The 24,270-nt window shown below is 40.6% G+C and overlaps 1 protein-coding gene across 2 annotated transcripts; it reads left to right on the top strand.

The window, feature by feature from the left end:
* The first annotated feature begins 4,650 nt into the window (after positions 1-4,650).
* Positions 4,651-23,147, top strand: LOC108270067 (ribonuclease ZC3H12A). Of its 2 annotated transcripts, none has more exons than XM_017476379.3 (6): positions 4,651-4,731; positions 13,829-14,263; positions 15,077-15,216; positions 19,603-19,837; positions 21,222-21,328; positions 21,548-23,147. In XM_017476379.3, exons 2-6 carry the CDS (start codon positions 13,923-13,925, stop codon positions 22,540-22,542), a joined length of 1,818 nt encoding a protein of 605 aa, XP_017331868.1. In that variant the 5' UTR covers positions 4,651-4,731; positions 13,829-13,922; the 3' UTR covers positions 22,543-23,147. The 2 variants fall into 2 exon arrangements, with proteins under 2 accessions (XP_017331868.1, XP_017331858.1); XM_017476369.3 differs by lacking the exon at positions 4,651-4,731 and adding an exon at positions 12,760-12,974.
* Positions 23,148-24,270: the final 1,123 nt, after the last annotated feature.

Below are 24,270 nucleotides of genomic sequence, written 5' to 3'. Positions count from 1 at the left end.
CAGAATCAGGCAGAGGTCAAGGAAAACAACACATGCCAGCATACAATCAACCCAACACAGTTCATTGCAGCAATTCATCATATTTAGCCTTAGTTACAATTGACAATCTATCTATCTACAGTGCCACTAATATCCATTAATATTGACACACTTGGTAAATATGAGCATAGAAGGCTGTGAAAATTTTTTTGATCTTTTGTTTAAAAAATAAAAAAAATATTTAAAAAATACTCTGCTCTCATGTATATCAAACAATTGCAACCAAAACACAGGTTTATAAAAAAAAAAAATCTTTGTTAAGTATAGGTGTGCAACAATTATTGGCACCCCTATGAATTCATATGAGAACAACTATATTTGAAGTATATTCCCATTGATATTTTAATTTTTTTAGTACACCTGGGTGACTAGGAACAGGAAATTGTTCAACCATGACTTCCTGTTTCACAGGGGTATAAATATTAGGTAACACATAGGCCAAATTCCCTTAGTCATTTATAACAATGGGTTAGACCAAAGAATATAGCTGTGATGTGCAGCAAAAGGTTGTTGAGCTTCACAAAATGGGAAATGGCTATAAGAAAATAGCACAAGCATCAAAAATGCCCATTTCCACCATCAGGGCAATCATTAAGAAGTTCCAGTTAACTAGAAATTTTATAAATCAACTTGGAATTGGACCTGTGTCTATATTGTCATAACGCACTGTGAAGAGGATTGTCATGATCCCATCCAGGAGCCTGTGTATTTTGATGTATTTCCCTGTTTTTCCCTTCCCCATGTTTCCAGTGTTTTCTCTCCCTTGTGTTTCTGTTAGTATGTGTGTGTGTCTGTTTGTTTGTATGCCTGTGTGTGTGTGCGTGTGTGTCTCTAGGCGTAGTGCTCCACTTCTCGGAATTTTGAATCATCGGACACACCTGCTCCTCATCAGCTCATCAATCAAGCAGTGCATATAAACCCCAGTTCTTCAGCCACTCATCACCAGATTGTTCCGTCTTCCAGTGCCCTTCACTTCCGGCCCTGCTCGTGTTTTCTTTCTGTTACTGTGAACATTTTCCTTGTTGAATTATCCTGTGCGCAAAGTGTGTTTTCTCTAATTGTGTTCCAGGTCCACTACTCACACTGCCTGCCTGCTCGCTCATGGCGCACTTCCTGCTACACCCAATCTCGTCTCACCTCCCTCGTGGCACACCAGTTCTGCACTAGGCTCTTATGCCACAGACCCAAATTCAAGCCTCAGCCTCGACCACCCTCAAGCCTGCTCACACTTAGTCCCCGTTTTCCCTCCTCTGTGGTGCATTATCTGTGCACGAGATTCCCATGCTGTGGACTAGAGTTTGAATCCTGGAATTCTTCCTGACCCCGATCACACTAATTCAGCACATACACCCTACAGAACAATTTGGCCACCATGGACCCAGCAAAACAGCGCAGGGAGAGAGCCAGCCACTCCCACGCTTCCGCAGTACCTCATCCGCCAACCCTGCCTGGGAGATCAGCCCTGCCCCCAGGCTGCTGCCCAATACCCTTGGCCTGGAGAAGAGCCGATACAACTGGGCAGGGCCCAGCTCACCCCTGCCGAGTGTGACCAAAGATTCAAGGCAGGTGACTGTATTTACTGCGGGAAGCTGGGGCACTGCTTGGCAACTTGCCCTCTCTGGCTAAAAGGGGAGGCTCACCAGTAAAGTGGGGGCTACTGGTGAATCAGACTTCCAGGTCATCTGCCCCCTTACTCCACCTCCAAGTTCAAGTCACCCTGTGTCATAACCAGCTCACAGTCCCCCTGCTCACTCTGGTTGACTCTGGCACTGACGAATGGAAGACTGCGTTCAACACCCCCTGGAACACTTTGAATACTTGGTCATGCTGTTTGGCCTCACCAATTCCCTAGCAGTGTTCCAAGACCTGGTCAATGATGTACTCCGGGACTTCCTGAACCACTTAGTTTTTGTGTACCTTGAAGATATCCTGATTTTCTCCATAACAACCACTGAGCACACCTACCATGTTCGTCAAGTACTTCAGCATCTCCTAGAGAACTGCCCGTTTGTTAAAGCAGAGAAGTGTGACTTTCATGTACCCACAGTTACCTTCCTGGTGTATATCAGAGAGAGTGGACAGATCAAGACCAACCTGGAGAAGATCTGGGCTGTTGTCGAGTGGCCCAGGCCCACCACCCTAAAGCAGCTCCAGAGTTTCCTTTTACCGCCTCTTCATTAGGGTCTACAGCAGGTTAGCAGCACCCCTCACCAGGCTCACCTCCACTTCTTTCATATGGACTCCTGTGGCAGAGGCTGCCTTCACCACACTCAAGGGGCTGTTCACCTCTGCCCCCATGCTCATCCAACCTGACCCCTCAGGGCAATTTATCGTGGAGGTGGAAACCACCAATTCGGGTGTGGGTGAAGTGCTATCTTAACGTTCGGCTTCAGACCAGAAACTTCCCCCATGCATCTTCTTCTCCCGTCACCTCTCCCCCACTGAAAGCAACTACAATGTGGGGAATTGTTCGTTGCTTGCCATTAAGCTAGCCTTGGAAGAGTGGAGACACTGGCTTGAGGGGACTGAGAGGACCTTCATAGTCTAGACTGAACATAAAAACCTGGCTTATATCCAGACTGCCAAATGCCTCAACTCTCACCAGGCTCAGTGGGCCCTGTTCTTTGGGCGGTTCAACTTTCAAATGGGATCAGGTTCTATGGTCAGATGGAACCAAAACAGAGCTTTTTGACAATAAACACAAGAGATCTTCCAAAAGGACAATGATCCAAAACATACATCAAAATCAATACAAAAATGGTTTACTAACCACAAAATCAAGTTCCTGCCATGGCCATCCCAGTCCCCTGACTTGAAACCCATAGAAAACCTGTAGGGTGAACTGAAAAGGAGAGTCCACCAGCTTGGACCTTTTTGAAGGATTTTGAAATATGAAAGATTTGGAGAGATTCTGTATGGAGGAATTGTCTCAGGTCCCTTGCCATGTATTCTCCAACCTCATCAGGCATTATAGGGGAAGACTCAAAGCTGTTATCTTGGCAAAGAGAGGTAGCACAAAGTATTGACTAAAAGGGTGCCAATAATTGTTGCACACCTATATTTAGCAAAGATACATACTTACATACATACACAAACTACATACTTTCAGGAAGTGCCATGCTGCTGTCCTAAACATATAAATCAATCCATGGTTTTGAATATTTTGCACATTCATAACTGCATATGATACATTTACTACATATTGATTTTCTATTTGAGTGTTAACAGAAAATTATGCCACATCAATGATTCAATGCTGAAAGCTGAATGAGAAAAAAAAAACAACCATTTCATTTTATTTGAACCCAAATTCTTCTTTATCCTGCTTCTATATGCTTTTGTATTCTAAGTATGATAGTTTCATATTTAGTGACTAAGCTATGAGCAATATTTTTTCATACTGTTCTCATCACTTTCTGCAGATGAAGTACGGTGCCAACTTGTGAAATAACAGAGCTCAATGCTCTGCACTCTTGGCTCTCTGTGTGTGTGTGTGTGTGTGTGTGTGTGTGCGCGTGTGTGTGTGTGTGTGTGTGTGTGTGTGTGTGTGTGTGTGTGTGTGTGTGTGTGTGTGTGTGTGTGTGTGTGTGTCTCAATAATCTCTATTGACAGAGAATGAATCACTACACAACTTACACCTTAAAGAGTAAGAATATCAGCTGCCTTATTCTTGCTGTGTGATAAACAGCAGACAGTAGTGGAGGTTCAGCCAGTTTTACTCTACTTCTCTGATATCAGCTTTAATGAACAACTTGGAGTGGTGCCACCTCCACTGAGCATGGGCCACCATCAGAGAGAGAGAGTGAGAGAAAGAGAGTGCATGTGTTGTTGTTGGCCACAATGCTTATGTGACATGTGGAGAATCCAGGTAGGCCATAATGACCCATGGTCTACATGGACAGGTTTGATTAATTAGAATTCAACCAAGAGTCCTCACTGGCCAGTATGCATGCTGTGCCATACACCTGCTGTGGCTTAGAGAACATCTGCAAGGCTTCTCTCTTGGCTCAGAACTTACCAACAACCAACTGTAAAGCAGTCTGTCATTCAGCTTGGCCAATAAGATAATGTGTGTGTGTGTGTGTGTCTGTCTGTGTGTGTGTGTGTGTGTGTATGTGTGTGTGTGTATATATATATATATATATATATATATATATATATATATATATATATATATATATATATATATATACCTGTTTTAAGTTAGTAGAATAGGCAAGCACATTTTATTTATAAGCACATTTAAAACAACTACAATTAACCAAAGTGATTTACATAATTTAGCAGAGAAATTTTTCATTTTTCTGTCAGATTCTACAGATTACACGTACATTATTAGGAGCTCAAAATGGAATGTGTTATAGTCCTTAGATGGTAGTGAATATTTGCTAGGGGTAAAGGGGAGTTTATCTCTAGCCAAATATATACATAAGAAGTGTGTGCTTATCTCACCATGAAGGTAGGGCAATAAAAGAAAAGGATATAGGCCAAAGGTTTTATTGTCCTAGGTGTACAGTGCCAAAGGTGAAAAGAAACCAGAATTTATAGTACCTACAAAGAGCACATAACAATACACTCACAATACACTAACACTAACAAGGTGTGAAGGCAAGCATGAGGGGTGAGAAAAAAAATTAATCCATCCATCCAGGCAGGCAGAACAAAGATTTGACTGGAGAAGTAGAAGGAAAGGTAAGTTATGTCAATTCCAGTTTCCGCTAGCATCTTTGTTGATAAACATGATATCGTCTGATCAATTCTGTCGTTTTAAACCGATATATATATATATATATATATATATATATATATATATATATATATATATATATATTTAAAACACTTGCAAGGAGCTCCTGTGCATGGCCGGTTGATGACGGAGTGATGCTGCTTCCACTTGCGGATAATGGCCCCAGTGGTGTTTACTGTCAGAAGTTTTGAAGTACGTCTGTATGCAATTCTACCAATATGTTTTGCAGCAATAAGCTTGCAAAGGTCTTGGGAGAGCTCGTTGCTTTTATCCATCATGAGATGTTTCTTGTGTGACACCTTGGTAACGAAAAGCCTTTACATAGACCATCAATTTACTAACCCAGCTGATATTAATTTGCCCAGATAGGAGGTATAAGTACTTACGGATTTCAGCTGGTTCCTTGCCTTACCTTGCCTTGGAGAGCTGCTTTTACTTAGCGTGTTCAATACTTTTTTTCCTGTGTCATTCCACTTTATTACACATAACTTTATTTATGGACTTTAATGTAGTGAATTCTTTACATATCCGAATTTCTTGAGTTAATACTGATGAAAATTTTATGTGAATAGCCTCAATGGAAATATATTTAGTAAAAGAAATGTTGACGTGTTCAATACTTATTTCCCCCACTGTATACATATACAATGCGCATTTCTCCGTAAGCATATGTAACACAAGGTCATGTAAAGTCAGGTGGTACTCTTTACATGAATTAGATAACCACATTCATACTGCAGTTAGTATAAATTGAAGAAATTACTGACTGCCTTTTAAGCAGAGAAGTGAACTGAATGTTGAGATGCTCATATTGGTAACACAAATACCCTCCTTTCACTCCCATGAGAAAGAGCAGGATTTCTGCTGCAGGCTTACAAGCAGAACAGTACAGAGTCCAAGGTCCAACGGTTGAGTGCTGCAGTGAGGTTGGCCAGGCCAGAGGACTCTTAGACCTACTGCTCCTCTGGCATCTGGCACCAGAGATACTGTTTATATGTGGCTTGCACTCATTCATCTGAGAAAACTTTCCTGGTGAGTGCTGGCAGAATAAAGCAGATGCAGGGTTTTCAGTAGTATGAACCTTGATAACTACATGATACATTTATTACATATCTACTTGAGTGTTAAAAATGTCATGTGCTTCACTGACGTAAGCTAAAGGAAAAGTTCTTTCAGTCATTTGAATTCCATTCCAGACCTGTTCTTCCAGGTGCTTATTTATTCTTTTAATGTGATATTTGCACATTAGGGTCTAAGTTATGAGGAATCTTTTTTTCCCATTGTCTGCAGATGAAGCATGACGCCCTGGTGAAACAACAGAGCTCAGTGCTCCTAGAGTATGAAGCATAGTATGTTGAAAGTGGAATTAAGAGGCAGGCATATGAGAAGAAACCACTTCACATAACCACTAGTGCATGTTTTAATGAGTCCCTCCAGGATTTCGTTGTTTTGTCATCGCAGAAATTAACGCAAAATCAAGCAAACTCTACAATATTCTCAGGAGCTTGCAGGTTTTTTTTTTTTTTTAATTACCACAAATTTGGGACAAGATACATCATGTGATGTCATCACAACGCGCATTCAGACAAATCCATCTTTGATTCAGATGCGTCGAACATGAGAACAGCTGTGTTTATATGTTTCTGTAAAGCTGCGTAGAGACAATGTCCATTGTTAAAAGCGCTATACAAATTAAATTTAATTGAATTAAAGGTCTCATTTCGCTACCAACAAACCACTGCAAAAGACAATTTGCAAAACAATTTCATGCAATTGCAATTTCACCAATTCAAGTAGTTTTCCATAAAAAAGTAACAAAAAATCTGTATGTTGCATCACAAAATTTGAAAAAAGCGACAGCAAAATCAACCTTTTTTTGGACGCAACAAAATCACAAGAAAAAAAACAGGAGTTCAAAAGAATTCCATGATAAAAGAAAATTCAGGCCTAGCTCCACAGGTGAATTTCTTTTAATTGTCTTATTGAAATATTCATGCGCACACACATACACACACACACACACACACACACACACACACACACACACACACAACTGTGTTAAATTCAGTTGATTGGACATTTGATTTGGGAAGGCACACATCTGTCTATATAAGGTTCCACAGTTAACAATGCATGTCAGAGCACAAACCAAGTCATGAAGTCCAAGGAATTGTCTGTAGACCTCCGAGACAGGATTGTATTGAGGCACAGATCTGGGGAAGGGTACAGAAACATTTCTGCAGCATTGAAGGTCCCAATGAGCACAGTGGCCTCCATCATCCGTAAATGGAAGAAGTTTGAAACCACCAGGACTCTTCCTAGAGCTGGCCGCCCGGCCAAACTGAGCGATCGGGGGAGAAGGGCCTTAGTCAGGGAGGTGACCAAAAACCCGATGGTCACTCTGACAGAGCTCCAGCATGTCTCTGTCGAGAGAGGAGAACCTTCCAGAAGAACAACCATCTCTGCAGCACTCCACCAATCAGGCCTGTATGGTAGAGTGGCCAGACAGGAGCCACAGCCTGCCTGGAGTGTGTCAAAAGGCACCTGCAGGACTCTCAGACCATGAGAAACAAAATTCTGTGGTCTGATGAAACAAAGATTGAACTCTTTGGCTTGAATGGCAAGCGTCAGGTCTGGAGGAAACCTGGCACCACTCATCACCTGGCCAGTACCGTCCCTACAGAAAGCATGGTGGTGGCAGCATCATGCTGTGGGGAGGTTTTTCAGCAGCAGGAACTGGGAGCCTAGTCAGGATCGAGGGAAAGACGAATGTAGCAATGTACAGAGACATCCTTGATGAAAACCTGCTCCAGAGCGCTCTGGAGCTCAGACTGGGGTGAACGTTCATCTTCCAACAGGACAACGACCCTAAGCACACAGCGAAGATAACAAAGGAGTGGCTACAGGACAACTCTGTGAATGTCCTTGAGTGGCCCAGCCAGAGCCCAGGCTTGAACCTGATTGAACATCTCTGGAGAGATCTGAAAATGGCTTTGCACCAACGCTCCCCATCCAACCTGATGGAGCTTGAGAGGTCCTGCAAAGAAGAAAGGGAGAAACTGCCCAAAAATAGGTGTGCCAAGCTTGTAGCATCATACTCAAAAAGACTTGAGGCTGTAATTAGTGCCAAAGGTGGTTCAACAAAGTATTGAGCAAAGGCTGTGAATACTTATGTACATGTGCTTTTTTTGTTTTGTTTTTTTAATAAATTTGCCACGATTTCAAACAAACTTCTTTCACGTTGCCATTATGGGGTATTGTTTGTAGAATTATGAGCAAAATAATGAATCTAATCCATTTTGGAATACGGCTGTAATATTACAAAATGTGGAAAAAGTGAAGCGCTGTGAATACTTTCCGGATGCACTGTAGGTGCTGTGAGGTTTTGCAAACTAGTTGCAGTATGTTCTGCATCTTGTAATTCTATTGATTGGAACAGGTTCCTAAATTTAGGTTTGTTTGAGTACTGAATGGTTAATGTTAAGGCAGTGTGAAGTGTGGCTTGCAGGGTGCAACAGCAGAATACTTCAGCATTTGAAATAGTAATTACATATTTTCTCAGGCCCTTCAACCATTTCAGTCTTCATACTGTATGTCACTAAAACTGTATAGATAGTTCTTTCACAATTAGTAAGCTGTCACCTTAAAATCAGTATCCTCTCAATATAAGAGGTGGAAAGGTTCAGTGTCTCTGTGTGATTTAGTGTGTGTAACATGAGTGTTGAAGTCTGCCAAGAGAACACAGCAGACCCAAGGTGAGTTGAAAGCTGAGTGGTTTTATAGGTTAATGGTGCCCTTTGGCATGTATAGAGCACACAAAACAATGGAAAAAATAAGACACATAGTGACTTCTCTTCTCAGTGCTTTTGTCACCTTTGCATGTTCTCAGCATTAGAACACACACACACACACACAAAATTATTCTGTACAATTATATTGATGTGTGATGCTCTCATACCTTTTGGGTGGATGGGAGACAGTAGTAGAAGTGGTGCTAGCAAAAATTTCTTATTTAATCATTTAAGGCATGATCTACCATCAATCAATCTTGCCATTTTAATAGCATTGCAATAAAATACTTTCATGAGAGTTTCAGTGAAAATTATTAAAATAACATGTTAGTAATAGGGCGAAATGGTATTTTATCTTACAAAACCTTTTGTAAACTTTTTATCTTATCTAAACTCCTTTTTCTCCTCCTGCATTAAACTTCCACAGACCATCAACTCAGTATCTCAGAGTGTAACTACCTGGTTAGAAATGGAGAAAAATGCTCATTCTTTCATCTTCAGTAAGTGTTTTATCCTGTTCAGAGTGATTGTGTATCTGGCGCCCATCTCAGTAACACTGGGTGCTTGGCAGGAATAAACCCTGGATGGAACACCAGTCCATGACAGGGCACCATGTGCATAGACATTCACACATTCGCAGCTAGGGGCAATTTAGAGATACCAGTTGAAGAAACAGAATGTTTTTGGGAGGTTGGTGAAAACTGGAGAACCTGGAAGAAACACAAATGGACGGTAGTTATATTTGCATAATCATTTTGGCTATTATCAAAGATAGTCCATCCAGGCTACAGGGACGTCCCACAAAGTACAAACACGACAAGGAATATGTTTCTGTCAGCCTGATACAGTTACATACAAAGCGCATGTTGAGAATGGGAATAAGAGGCAGACATATTAGAGGAGACCACTTGTTTTGACCAAAATTGTTGAATACCTAGTGAAGCCATTTAAAAATCATGAGCCAGCTAATTTGGCCATCAGCAATTATGCTGAAACAGAATGGAGAATAAATGGGAACATTTGAGGATAATCTTAACAGTTCCCTAAAGAGGCATACAGAAGTGGGATCAAAGTACAGGTCATGTGGGCATAAGGTGTCATGTTTACTGGATGTAGAAAAGTAAATCATTGTCTAAAACAAAAAAATAGAAGACAGTATACTGTCATAAATTATTATTCATTCATTCATTCATCCTCAGTAGCCACTTTATCCTGGTCAAAGTTATGGTTGTGATCTGGAGCCTATCCCTGGCAGGAATACAGCCTGGATGGGACACCATGCACACCAACATTCATTTATTTATATATTATTTTAAATACCAAAGGTTTGTGGACACCTGACCATCACACCCATATGTGAGGCTTTCCCAAACAGTTTCCACAAAATTGCAAGCATATAATTGTATAGGATGTCCTTGTAGGCTGTACTGTAGCATTACAGTTTCTTCTCAGTGGAAATCAAGAGGCCTAATCCAAATACGTTCCAGGAGGTTTGTGTGTAAGAACACAAGTGGCCTGAACAGATCCCTGATCTCAACCCCACTGAACAAGGTTTTTTCAACATTTAGGTATTGTACAAGTCTGTAAAAAATAATAATAATAATAATAAATTATAGTTGGAAAATTATATAGAGGATATTTGAACAACTGATTGGTTTTAATTTGCTTTAAAAAGCAGGTTCTCTTGAATAATGTTGAGTTGGTTTGCCTGATTTATATCACAAAGTCTGTCTCAGCTTTTTAAAGAACCTGTCTAAACTGCTCAGAAACATTTTAAATGTCACATTCATTTACTTTCCTTCTGCAAACAGGGTATATCTTTAAAAAAAAAAATCCCTTGCAACACTCAAACTGGTTCTTCCTAAAGATTTATCAAATAAGACTGGCACAGCAGAGCTTAGGAGAAATTGTTTGAGTTTGACAAACAGTGGTGACAAACAGGTTGTGTCATCATTGTCAGATTCCATTAATATCACTTCTTTTTATTGCAGTGCCACCAAAATTGTACTGTATCCACAACACTAGTAAAAAAAAAAAAAAGAAACACATTTATATTTCAGTCTATGATGGTGCATGATTGAACGGAGTGAGGAATCGTTTACTAAGATGCAGTAAATACTGATAGATAAAAAGTAATTTAAGACAATAGAGCAAGTATGCAAACTCCAGCCCAGGAGGGCAAGGAATCCAGCAACTGTGAAGTGTGGATTTCCTACTGAAAATACCTTCACCTGTAGTGCTCACAGTACAGTGTATATGATAGACTCAGATTATGTGAGAAATGACCAAGATTAATGTTGTGTATTCAATTAAAACCTCTGTCAGCATGTGTTTGGTAACAGAAAGAACAGGGCTGTTATGTTTGAACAGAGCGGATCTCTTTTGAATTCAAACTCTGGCTAAATTGGAAATCATGAATCACTGTGGCAGCTTGAGGTAAAGGGCTCTCACTCAATTCTTTTCTTTTCTTTACCATTTTTATTTCTTTATATTTTTGGTGATCATGGGAAATTTTTTTCTCAATAACTTGAATGAAAGGAAATGCTAATTCTACTTCATTAATGCAACAGCCAAGGGCATTAGTAGACACAGATCATCACATGTCGTGTTTAATAGGCGGTCAAGGGCATCTCCATTTGAATTCTGAAAAAAGATCATTTGGAATACAATTCTGGAAGACGTATTTTTATTACAATATCAATTCTCAACACAGTCCAACAGGATTGCTAGTCTGAGATACAGTGAGGGAAAAAAGTATTTGATCCCCTGCTGATTTTGTATGTTTGCCCACTGACAAAGAAATGATCAGTCTATAATTTTAATGGTAGATTTATTTGAACAGTGAGAGACAGAATAACAATAAGAAAATCCAGAAAAATCCATGTCAAAAATTTTATAAATTGATTTGCATTTTAATGAGGGAAATAAGTATTTGACCCCCTCTCAATCAGAAAGATTTCTGGCTCCCAGGTGTCTTTTATACAGGTAACGAGCTGAGATTAGGAGCACACTCTTAAAGGGAGTGCTCCTAATCTCAGCTTGTTACCTGTATAAAAGACACCTGTCCACAGAAGCAATCAATCAATCAGATTCCAAACTCTCCACCATGGCCAAGACCAAAGAGGACAATAACATTAAGAATACAAGAGAAATTTAACTGTTACACAAATGGCAGCTGTGAAAAAAACAATAGTTGTTGTGGCAAGGTAAGTAGGGCAGGTCACACACAACTCCTGCTTAGAAGGTAATGGTTTATACACATCCCGCTCCCCTTTGTAAATTCTTAGAGCCTCAAGGAGGGTTTCCATGGTAGCTAAATGTGGGAAAGATGGAAGGAGGGAGAGAGGGGAAGTCAGAGAGAGGAACTCATCACTGTTTGCTCTAGCTCATTGCCCTGCAGCAATATCAGTGCAGCAGACACCTGGGACCATGGACACCAGAGCTCAGAGGGTGCAGTGGACTGGCAACCTCTGCTGATTAGTTTCTCCAGGATCTGGAACTTCACTCCATACACACCATTAACCTGCAGCCCAGCGAGAAGGGTACATTAGTGATCTCACCCATATTCACCTGTGCAGAACCACACAACCGGTACATGCCAATTACTGCATACACACTGATTTTAACATAAACCAACAGTGTGGATTAAAAATTCATACTGAGATTTTGATATCAGGTTCAGATTTTAATATTGCCTACTGGTTTATAGAGAAATCTAATAAGTCAGTGACAAAAAAAATTCTGAGAACTGTGTCTGATCTCGTTTAGAAAACATTGACAAAATTGGGGTAATGCTTGTCTTATGGTCGCTCTTTTCCATTTTCATCTGAGCAGAACATTTTATAATAGTACGCATAGCAAAACAAATCGACCATCTTTGAACACGAGCTGCTAGAAAGCCTAAGAGAAAACATAAATAATGTTTTTAAAAAAAAAACATTTATGTGGTAAGGGAAATCGGGCAGCTGGACACAGCGACATCTTGTGTCACGTGAAAGGAAGAGCGCTCCTCGCGCAGGTAATATTTGTAAATACACTATTACAGTAATACGGTATGTTTTATTTTGTTATCGTATTGTTTAATGATCGTGCTAGCAACCGTAAATTACCTGTGGTTGTGTGGGGTTTTTTTTTTTTAAAAGCCCGTACCGGGGCATCAGGTGACACAGGTAGGGCCATCCTGTGCTTCCGGGAGGAGGTGCAGGCTATGTCGTGCAATATGGGTTTACCAGGAAGAGAATACGAATAAAACCCTGTGGTGAATCAGAGCGACTTGATAGATTCATGGTGTTAAGATTACCATAAATTTAACGTTTGTTTACTGCGATTACATGCGTAGCCTAGTACTCTAACGAAGAATCGATTGAAAATGAGAGGTTCATGAATTCAGCAACACGGTAGGTCTATATATTCCTGCCTTCGCCGACCATATATTTAGTTCTGTTTGGTTAAAGCATAGAAGGAGAGGTAATATTAGACTCAATTTTTGTACATATTTCTCTTCTAACTTGGCGTTTAGCCAATGAAAGTTAACCCTACACTTTACGTGTTCAACTATTTTATGTGTTCCTTTACTTTTCACGAGTTGAGTTATTGTCATACATTTATTCCTGTACTGTATGTATTTCCTGATGGGAATTCATGACGTTGTTCTGGGACGTCTGTAACACATGAATGAAAGCTATGATTCTTTGAGCCTTGGCTGTTACACCTGGGCTGAGAATATGATAACTTCATAAGAACGAAGAAAATTAGCTTAGCTTCCTTGTTGAAAACAAACAAACAAACAAAATAATATAAACCCTCATAGAACTTTTAATGGTTGTACTGGTTATAATGGGAATTGCATTGGGTTTTAGGGGAAATTGTAATGGTCCCTGTGGGTCTCTACTGGTAATTTGTTGCCTTCCATTGGTGGCATGTTATGTCTAGTGGATATTATTAAGGATCTGCATCCTTAATACAAGCTACTGTGTAATGAAAACCATTTGGTATCTATTTTAATGGTTAACAGAATTGTTCGTAATGGTATTTTTAGTGGAAACCATTAGCATTTCTATGATTGTTGCTATTGTTGTTTGTTTTTTTATTCAGCAGGGTTGGACAATACCTTAATGTTTCAGGGGATTAGATATTTACTTTACTAGAACAGACATGAATATTTTGAAAGAAGTCTGACTTTGTCTGTGGCTGTGGTCACTTAAGACATTACATAATTTTTGACCCTCGTGCGCTGCTGTTTTCCTCACAGACACAGAAGAAAGCAAGATCTACTCATACAATGAGACTGAAGTTGGAGCTGTCTTGATGTGTTGCTCTCACTGAACCCCAAGCCCTCTTACAGAATGCAGCCTGCTTGCCAGCATGGCACCTCCGAGCTCCAGCTGAAAGTGGACTTTTTCCGCAAGCTGGGCTATTCACCACAAGAGGTACAGTCGGTGCTGCTGAAACTAGGCTTGGACACGGACACGAATGCTGTACTGGGGGAGCTGGTGCGTTCTGGAGCCAGAGAGTCACCCACAACGAGTCAGGAGAGTGATGATGGAAGCTCTGGATTTAGCCACCACGGAGGAGGTGGATCCAGAAGTAAAGATCTCCAAAAGGACATTCAATGCTCACCAGCAGTAGATGAAATTGACAGTGACCTAAAACCCATTGTGATTGATGGAAGCAATGTGGCTATGAGGTAGTGTGAAATAGTTGCTTAGTACATTCAACTGAATTTATTCATTAATTCAGAGTATAAATATCTTTTTTGAAATTAAGTGACATAAACATGTAATTTAGCTTCAGACATGATCAATTAAACAATTAAGTTTAATAAGTAAGTAAAAGATACCCAAAAGCTCTTGCTATGGATCATAATATTAAATATTGTATTTACTTTCAGTCTACTTTGTTTATCATACATTTCTTCCTCGTCCTTGTTGTGTTTTAATTAGAGCAGTGTTTGGGGAAAGTCTGTAACTTTAGTCTATACATATAAATGTTGTGCAACTTTCACACATGATAAATATTCCCTTTACATGTAAGTCTGCCTTTGACCTAAACCGGTTGTTGTTTTTGTTTTTTTTTACTGAGATCTCCCCTTTAATATTTAACTCATGTGGCAAGTGATCATATGTATGACAAGCCAAGAAACATTGCTACTTTGACACACCAAAGTTATATAATATTTTTAAATCATTCTTAATAATATTCTTCAGTGTAATTTTAAATGTGTGGTCCTCATTATATGCCATGTGTGACATATTTCACAGTGTGACTTTTAAGTGTTGCAAATATAGCTTCATGAATATATGCAAATACTCCTCTTGAATGTATTTTCTCTATTAATCAGCCTTGCTTAAAAAATTTATATCTTATACAAAGAAGTTATCAGAGTATGATCAAAAATATTATAAGTATTTATTATTAAAAAAAATTATAAATATTTATTATTTATAACGACTTTTTCTTTCTCTCTCTCTCTCTCTCTCTCTCTCGCTTTCTCGTTAAGTCATGGAAACAAGGAAGTTTTTTCATGTCGTGGAATTGAGCTGGCAGTTAACTACTTCCTTGAGAGAGGACACAGGAACATCACAGTTTTTGTGCCCTCATGGCGAAAAGAGCAACCAAGGCCAGATGTCCTCATTTCAGGTAAGGACACACCCTTCTCAGAAAAATTAGTCATCAAAGAATCATGCATGTGAACATCCAAACCTCACCAGTTGCAGTGTAAATATGCATGTTACATTTTGCATCTCACAGGTGTTGATGTATTGATTGCTGTTTGTTTTTGCCTGATAAGGGCATAAGAATGCAATGATTGGACTTTTATGGAGACATGCATAGGAATGTCTTTTAGTGCACTGTATTGTTCTGCATAAAGATTGACATGTACAGTAACAGACTTACTAGGTAGCTGTCCATCTTCTGTCATGGCCTATATTATATTGTGTCCTATTAAGTTGAATGTGATTTAAATAATTGAATTTGTGTGGACTAGAGGAGCATACTTTTAACTCTTATAACTCTTGTTAACTATTTTGAAGTAATTATGTTGGATTAATTGGTATTATACTGCATTTCAGGCTACTTTTTGTGTATATGAACATGAAACACAGAAATGGTGATGCATTCTTTAACCAAAGAATTGCTCATTTAACTGCTCGTAATATTCTCACTAAGACACCATTGGCATTATTTTAACAATTCAAAGCACACCTCAGCACATGTTCATGTATTAACCATTGTATGCATTCCATTTTGGATTTTAAGTCATGAACCTAGTTATCATTTAGGCCTGTTTGGTACAAAGGTAATTTATTTTAAAGTGTTTCCGAGAACAACATGCTTGCTTCCTTGTAGAAATCAATCTGTTATATCAGGAAGAATAAACCTCCCTTAAGGCTGCTTTGGGAATTCCCCCACCAGGAAGTTCAACAATGTTTTTTTTTTTTGTTTGTTTGTTTTTGTTTTTTTACTTCCTTCTGTCACTCTACTGGTCCTATTCGGAATTTGCCTCCAGTCATTTAATAGGTGTGGCTGCTTGCTGTTGTAGAGAATGTCATATCACTCAAATATATTATTGTTGTTCTCTCTAACATTTTCTATTCTTTACCTATGTAAATATTTACCTGTGTAAATATTCTAACATTAGTAATGCTTTTCTTTTCTGTTAGATCCATCAAATAAGAACCTTGTTAGACAAGGATGCAGAATAATAAACTAGATTAATAAACAAAACAGAACTGCTTTGTTGGACATTTGTTTGGGTTTTTAGTTGTTTTCTTTAATTGTTGTCTCCTTGTCACGTATCGTGACGGAGCGGAGATAGGATGGATGCAAGTGCAGTATGAACAGTGTTTATTTTAAAGGAGAGACAGGCAGACAAATCCAAAACGTGATCCAAAAACGTAATCCACAAAAGGCGACGGTCAGGCGATCGGCAAACAGGCATACACAGGGTTAAACATGAATCAAGGTCGTGGTCACGGAAAACAGGGTCGATAAACAAAACGAGAAACATGAACTATGACGAGGAACTGGGAGCGGATAATCCAGTGTGAACTAACTCTAAACATGGAACGTGACTATGACTACTAAACGAACTAATCTAACACTACGATAATCTTCTGCGTTGTGTGCTGGGAGGCGCGCGGTATATATGTAGACTTGATCAGCGTCTAAACTGCTAGCAGCTGAGGGCAATACAGACACACGTGAAATCCCAGCCAATGACAGAACAGGGAGGAGACATGACAGAAACAGAAACAAAACACACGTGTCCAGATGTCACTACTGTCAACAATGGGAAAAGCAGGTGCTCGCGCATTCACGCTTAGAGCACGCTGCTTCAAGGGGGAATCATGACAGAACCCCCCCCAAAGGCACTCCTCCCGGAGTGCTGTGAATCATCCCATTTCATTGGCGGCCCCGGCCCCCTGGCCTGAATGTCTCAAGCAGAGCCAGGAAACTGCACGGTGTTCTTGGCGGCGCAGGGAAGCGGAGCGACGTCCCTGGCTGAACAGGGAGGCAGAGTAACAACCACAGCCTGGCAGACAGGCTGAGCGAAGTCCTCGGCGGAGCATGAAGGCAGAGCAATGTCCTCGGCGGAGCAGGAAAGCAGAGCGACGTCCTCGGCTGAACAGGGAAACAGAGCGCTGTACTCAGCAGAGTAGGGAATCAGGGCGACATCCCCGGCTGAACAGGTAGGCAGAGCGACAACCACAGCCGGGCAGACAGGCTGAGCGATGTCCTCGGCGGAGCAGGAAAGCAGAGCGACGTCCTCGGCTGAAAAGGGAAACGGAGCGACGACCACAGCCAGGCAGACAGACTGAGCGACTTCCTTGGCGGAGCAGGAAAGTGGAGCGAAGTGCCCTGTAAGGCCAGGGAGAGGAGCATGGGTCCCCTCGAAGCAGGAGGGGGGAACGATGTTCACCATGGAGTAGGAAGGCTGAGTGACGACCTCAGCCGAGCAGGGAGAATGAATGACGACCTCAGTTGAACAGGGAAACAGAGCGCTGTACTCAGCAGAGCAGGGAAGCAGGGCGACATTCACAGCAGGGCAGGTAGGCTGAGTGACGTCCTCGGCGGAGAATGAAGGCAGAGCGGCGTCCTCGGCGGAGCATGAAGGCAGAGCAACATCCTCGGCTGAACAGGGAAACGGAGCGCTGTACTCAGCAGAGCAGGGAAGCAGGGCGACGTCCTCGTCGGAGCATGAAGGCAGAGCGACGTCCCCGGCTGAGCAGGAAGGCAGAGCGACGTCCCTGGCTGAGCCTGCAAGCTGAACTTGGCTGGTCACGTCAGCCGACTGGGATGTGAGCAGAGCTTGGTTGTCCGTGTCAGCAGACACTTGGTTGTGCATGTCAGCAGATTCGGTCGTGAGCAGAACTTGGCTGTGCGTGTCAGCAGACTCAGGCATGAACGTAACTTGGTTGCTAGGCTTAGATATTAGCGGAACTTGGTCAACTGGATCAGCAGGCTTGGACGTGACATCAGGAACTTGAGACTTGACTTGGATTTCAGAGACTTGGGACTTGACTTGGACTTCAGAGACTGGAGACTGGACTTGGACTTGGACCTCAGGGTTGAGCTCTGGTGCTGGAGCCTCCCTGTTGACCTCTAGCTGGAGCTCGGCAGGTGAGCCCACCTCATGGGTCTCAGGTTCAAGCTCAGAGGTCGCCAGGTTAACCTCCGGCTGGGGCTCTGCATGAGTTTGCCTGTAGTAGTGGGTAAACAGCAGGGCACGTTTGCCTGCCAGACTTACCCCCCTGAAAAGTTGTTCTAGCTCGACCCTCGCCTCCGGACTCCTGAACCGCATCATGAACTTCCCCAAAACTACACTGTCCAGGTTCCTACAGTGCTTATCCAGTTGGAGCTGCACCCACTGACGGGCCGGTCCAAAGAACCGGGAGCACATGAATCGGAGCCATTGCTTCTCCTCTGGCTTAGGGTCTAACAGGCTGGAGAAATAGAATTGACAGTCTACCAGAAAATATTCTGGGGCACCGAAAAATCTGTCAAATGGATCAGGAAGCTCCATAAATGTCCATTGTGGGAATTGGACTGAGTCCATAGCGGGGACGGTTGGCGTCGACTTCGGGGTTCTGTGTTTTCTCCGTTCTCCTGCTGCATCCATGTTTGGGCGGAAGATTCTGTCACGTATCGTGACGGAGCAGAGATAGGACGGATGCAAATGCAGTATGAACAGTGTTTATTTTAAAAGAGAGACAGGCAGACCAATCCAAAACGTGATCCAAAAACGTAATCCAAAACAGGCGAAGGTCAGGCGATCGGCAAACAGGCATACACAGGGTTAAACATGAATCAAGGTCGTGGTCACGGAAAACAGGGTCGATAAACAAAACGAGAAACATGAACTATGACGAGGAACTGGGAGCGGATAATCCAGCGTGAACTAACTCTAAACATGGAACGTGACTATGACTACTAAACGAACTAATCTAACACTACGATAATCTTCTGCGTTGTGTGCTGGGAGGCGCGCGGTATATATGTAGACTTGATCAGCGTCTAAACTGCTAGCAGCTGAGGGCAATACAGACACACGTGAAATCCCAGCCAATGACAGAACAGGGAGGAGACATGACAGAAACAGAAACAAAACACACGTGTCCAGATGTCACTACTGTCACTACTCCTATTGTTTTATTGTTTTGTTTTGCCTCCTGTCATGATGTCCATGTTTTTTGATGTAAATACATACAGTGGATATAAAGTTCTACTTACCCCTGTTAAAAGTGCAGGTTTTTGTGATTGTAAAAAATGAAACCAAGTTAAATTATGTCACATTTACAATTTTTCCACCCTTAATGTGATTTGACATCCAACAATGTTCCAGTAAAAAACAAGTAGAAGTTTTTTTTGTTTTTTTTTTTGGGGGGGGGGGTGTACATTATGTACCAGTACGTTTAATATGTGCACTGTATATGCCCGAAGGAAACACAAACAGAAACGGTGATATTTTGCCATTTGAAGGGGGTGTAGACCAGAATTCTGACGTGTACATTCTGATTTCAGATCAGCATATTCTAGCAGAGCTGGAAAGGAGAAAGATAGTTGTTTTCACACCCTCCCGGCGGGTAGGAGGTAAGCGAGTGGTCTGCTATGATGATCGCTTCATCGTCAAACTTGCCTATGATCTGGATGGCATTATTGTGTCCAATGACACCTACCGTGACCTTCAGAGTGAGCGGCTTGAATGGAAGCGCTGTATTGAGGAGAGGCTACTCATGTACTCCTTTGTCAATGACAAGTATGTGATAAAATCTTTTAAATATTCTTATTTTCCCTGCTGTCAGTGTATGTACATAGACCACATTATACTTCTTATTCTTAAATATTAAATGTGTTGATTAGGGCTGCAACTAACGATTATTTTTGATAATCTGTCAATTATTTATTTGATTAATTGATTAGTTGTATTAAAAGTCCTTTTTTTTTTTGGTATTTTTCATTTATTTATTTGTTTTTTTGGGGGGGGGACCAGTAGGCAATATTAATGTTTTCACATTCTGCCCATTGTTGTCCTTCAAACATTGTGCAAATTGAAGGCTAGGAAAAGGTATTAAATTTATCTGTGGTCTATACTATACATTGTGCAAAGGATTAAAAAATATATATTAACATTATATTTTGAAAACAAAAAAAATATATATGATTGAAAGCTTTACAGCAGAAGTTAAATCACTATATTAAAAATGTTTAAGAAAGAAAAACAAAAGCACACTCTAAGTGTTAACTGGTAAGAGGTTGAATGTTCTGCGGTAACACACATTCACTCATCTGAACACAGTAGCATGTTACTTTATTCTGTAAATGTATGACACATATATATATACAATTACATGTTATAACCCCATTACAGTTACTGCTCTGATAGAAACCACAATTACTTTTGTTTTAAATATAGCATCAAACAACATATTTGATAAATTAAAATTTTAGTCAGTTATTGCACGTCCTTTCTATTGCGTGCTGTTTGATTGACGCACGTGTGTGGACTCTCGCTCATTCTCTGAAGTTTAATGGAGACTAGCTTGCAGTCTTCAGGACGAACCTTTATGTAAAATGGCAATACTGGCATGAATTTCTAACATTTACAGATAAATATATATAAACTGCATTGCATTTCTGCGCTGAAAAAAACATGTCTAGAACACATGAAACAACACACGCATCTGTCGCAGCATCTGACACGACAAACCACGTTAATACACTTACAAGTTTGTTTGAAGCGCCTAATATAAAATATTTTCATGTTTTGGACAACCTGGATCGTGCGGTTTTCCCACAGCAGCTCACTCTGTGACCTTCGCTGTTTTTCAGATGCGTTTTATTCATAGAAATGCATTTTTCACCATTGTGAAGTGACATCACTGACTGGGGTTATCCACAGTGATGTCACAGACCTAACTAATCCATAATGAAATTCGTTGTCGGTTATTTTAATTATAGATTATTATCAGTTGTATTGATTAGTTGTGGCAGCCCTAGTGTTGTTGAAGTTTTGTGAAAAATATTGCTTGTACATTATAGTGCTGTTTGGTTTATTATTGTTTATCATCATCAGGATTATTCCATGTATCTTTAAAATGAAAAGTGTATAATTTTCTTTATTCTCACGTGCTCTTCCACAGGTTCATGCCACCAGATGACCCACTTGGTCGTCATGGCCCAAACTTGGATAATTTTCTCAGAAAGAAACCTCTGCTACCAGACACCAAACGCCAGCATTGTCCTTATGGTAGGCGTTTTCTTTTTTGACAGTATAGCTCTGTACTTCTTTCAGTTATTATTTTAGTGTGCATACTGCCCAACACTTGGAGTAATCAATAACAATAATTGTCTAGCGTGTGAGAACTAGCAACCTCAGGTTTATGCTAAGATCTACTTCAAGCTGTGGAATTGAGGAGTTATGTTATTGTCCATGATGACTCGGGTTGAATTTCTTTTTCTCTCTTAGGAAAGAAATGCACATATGGAATCAAATGCAAATTTTATCACCCTGAGCGAACCAGCCAGTCACAGCGTTCCCTTGCAGATGAACTGAGGGACAATGCTCGCCTGTCCAGTTCTGTCCACTGCTGTTCAAAGGAGAGCCGAAGATCAGGAGCTTCCCTTAGAGGGCCCTGCCACACTGAGTCTGGTTTCAGTTCATACTTTCCATCTTTAGAGCAAGAGCTGGAGTACAAGCTATCCCTGGAATCTGCTGTTTGTGTGACAAGAAACCAACTCAGTGAAAGCATGCAGCACTACTGGGATGATGTTCCTACAAAGTACCAGGCCTGCAAGCCAGCTAGCCACACTCCTCTGGACTGGCATAGTCTGTACTCCACATACCTTACTAATCCTTCATCTAGCTCAGATTCTGGACTTGGCTCCTATGAGAGCCAGTTTTCAGAGGCATCTCAAGGACATGATGATTCATGTAGGATTAGCTCTAGGCATAACAACAGGTTTTATGAGCAACAGGATGCACCTTTTGTTTGCACTTGCTCTTCTGAGTCAGTTGTCCAACCAAGCATCCATCAGTACCCTCATTCCCATCATCCACCCAATGGCTTTGATTATGGTGCACTGCAGTTCCGTAGACCCTCTAGCAATCGAGCCTACAGCCTTCCCAATTACATGCAGCCTAATGAGCTCCATCACAGCCAACCAAAAGCTGGTCCTGACACAGTGTGGCTCCCTCAGACTCGCACAGCTTTTAGTTTACCCAACCCTCGTCATGCTATTGGACCCCACAGACCTGCTGACATTTATGGGAGCAGCCAGGGAGTGCTCAGTCTAAACACTGTTCCATTTGAGGCAGAGCGAGAAGAGACGAGGAAGAAACTCCATGCAATTTTTAATCCCCATCTTGTGGATAAGGTTATGGGAATGTTCCCAAAGCTAAAAGATGCCCAACAACTTGCAGCAGAGATTCTCAAGCTCAAGTCCAAAGGCGAGTTGTTCTAATTGTTCTATGCTCTATGGTGATAAAGAGATACTTTAATAAGTGCAGCGCATATCTTTTTCTCATATGAAACTGAGCTCAGGTCTAAACATTGAATAACTCTGAATCTTATGAAATGTATTATTGCTGTCTCCCTTAACAATGTTTTAATTCTTTTGTTGGATTATTTTGTCTTTGGCTTTGGTCAGAAGTTTTAAGGTTAATTATACCTGAATGTCATATCACATAGTAAATGTGATGACTATGTATGACATGAAAGTCAAATTGTGTCTACGAAAGTTGTTCATTTTTGATTACAGCATCTGTATCATGTTGTGTTGTTAAATGTATTGATAAGAGTCGTGCCATATTTCTTAAATGTTTGTTGTTGATGCACATTGCATCCTTTTAATATTTCTAATTTGGTGGGTTAAGATTGTGGCCCACAGATGTTTTTAATATTGTTCAATGTATCTGGCAGTTGTTAAACTACTTTCAGAAATATAATATTGTAATAACTGTATTCAGCCAAACTTTTTTGTACAGTAATTTCAGTTTTAACACTATTAGTTGGTGCTGAATTGTTCTTTAACCAGTGTAAAAAAATAAAGTTAATTTACTAAACAGGGCTCTACATTGTGACCATTTCATTTGCATTTGTGACTGAAAAGTACTTTGTGCAACTGTGAAAAAATATATAGTCAAACCGGTGTGAGTGTCCTGTTCGAAAATGTATAATCCAATCGGAATAAAAACTGCAACTCCAAAATGCGCAACAGTTACTTTCGCACTCCTTTTCATAACCTCCGTCAACCAAAAAAGTGTGCAAATACTGCAAAGAAGCCATTATGATGACAAGAGTCAAACTGTACATCATCTGCTTTACCCAACTTGCCGATCTCACAAACCGCGAGCTTTTATTGATCTGAATCTGCAACTGTGAGATGCTTGTGTAGCCACAGCGGCATCTGGTGCCAGTAAATTAATAATAGGTGGGTGTAGTTCAAACTTCTTTATTAAATAATTCCTCACCAATCATAATCAAGAGTAGCAACTCTTCAGTCTGCAAACATGCAGTACACTGCCGCTCGTCATTCACTCTCTTCACCAACTCTGATAGCGCATTCACTTCGTTAAAGCTCAGGATTGCCAGATGTCACTAGAATAGTCAACTCCATTTTCCATGTTTTGATTTAATCCCCCAAAAAATGCAATATTATCTGCAGACATGGCAACACTGTACTGGGGGAACCAAACATCCATCCATCCATCCATCCATCTCCTATACTGCTTATCCTTTTCAGGGTCACGGGGAACCTGGAGCCTATCCCAGGAATCATCGGGCACAAGGCAGGGTACACCCTGGACAGGGTGCCAATGGGAACCAAACAAAAATAAGCAAATAAAATGTAAAGAGAGAAAAAAAAGTGCTTAGTTATATATAAATCATTAAATATAAAAATAAGATATTATAATAAATTCATTAAATATAAATACAATGAGAATGAAATAATGTTTAATTACTATGGGTTGCATTTAATATCAGTTTGACATTAGAATGCTATTAGCCTTATTTTTCCTAATATGAATAATTTTTATGTTAGTCTACTTTTAATTAGTACTCTTTATTGTGTAAGATATTTACAAATAAATATTTTATGCTTGTTTATTTGATCAACCATGGCAAGGCCTGTTCTGAGTGGAACCTGTCCTGTTAAACCACTGTATGGTCTTGACCACTGTGCTGCAGC

This window comes from Ictalurus punctatus, chromosome 1, assembly GCF_001660625.3.
Source record: "Ictalurus punctatus breed USDA103 chromosome 1, Coco_2.0, whole genome shotgun sequence".
NCBI classification, from domain to species: domain Eukaryota; kingdom Metazoa; phylum Chordata; class Actinopteri; order Siluriformes; family Ictaluridae; genus Ictalurus; species Ictalurus punctatus.
This window is presented reverse-complemented; position numbering and strand designations above follow the sequence as displayed.

Excerpts from the sequence above, each read along its gene's own strand:
- LOC108270067 (XM_017476379.3), top strand. The coding sequence starts at position 13,923 with ATGCAGCCTGCTTGCCAGCATGGCACCTCCGAGCTCCAGCTGAAAGTG. Across the intron at positions 15,217-19,602 it reads GCCAGATGTCCTCATTTCAG|ATCAGCATATTCTAGCAGAG; the intron begins GTAAGGACACAC and ends TTCTGATTTCAG. Across the intron at positions 19,838-21,221 it reads TACTCCTTTGTCAATGACAA|GTTCATGCCACCAGATGACC; the intron begins GTATGTGATAAA and ends GCTCTTCCACAG.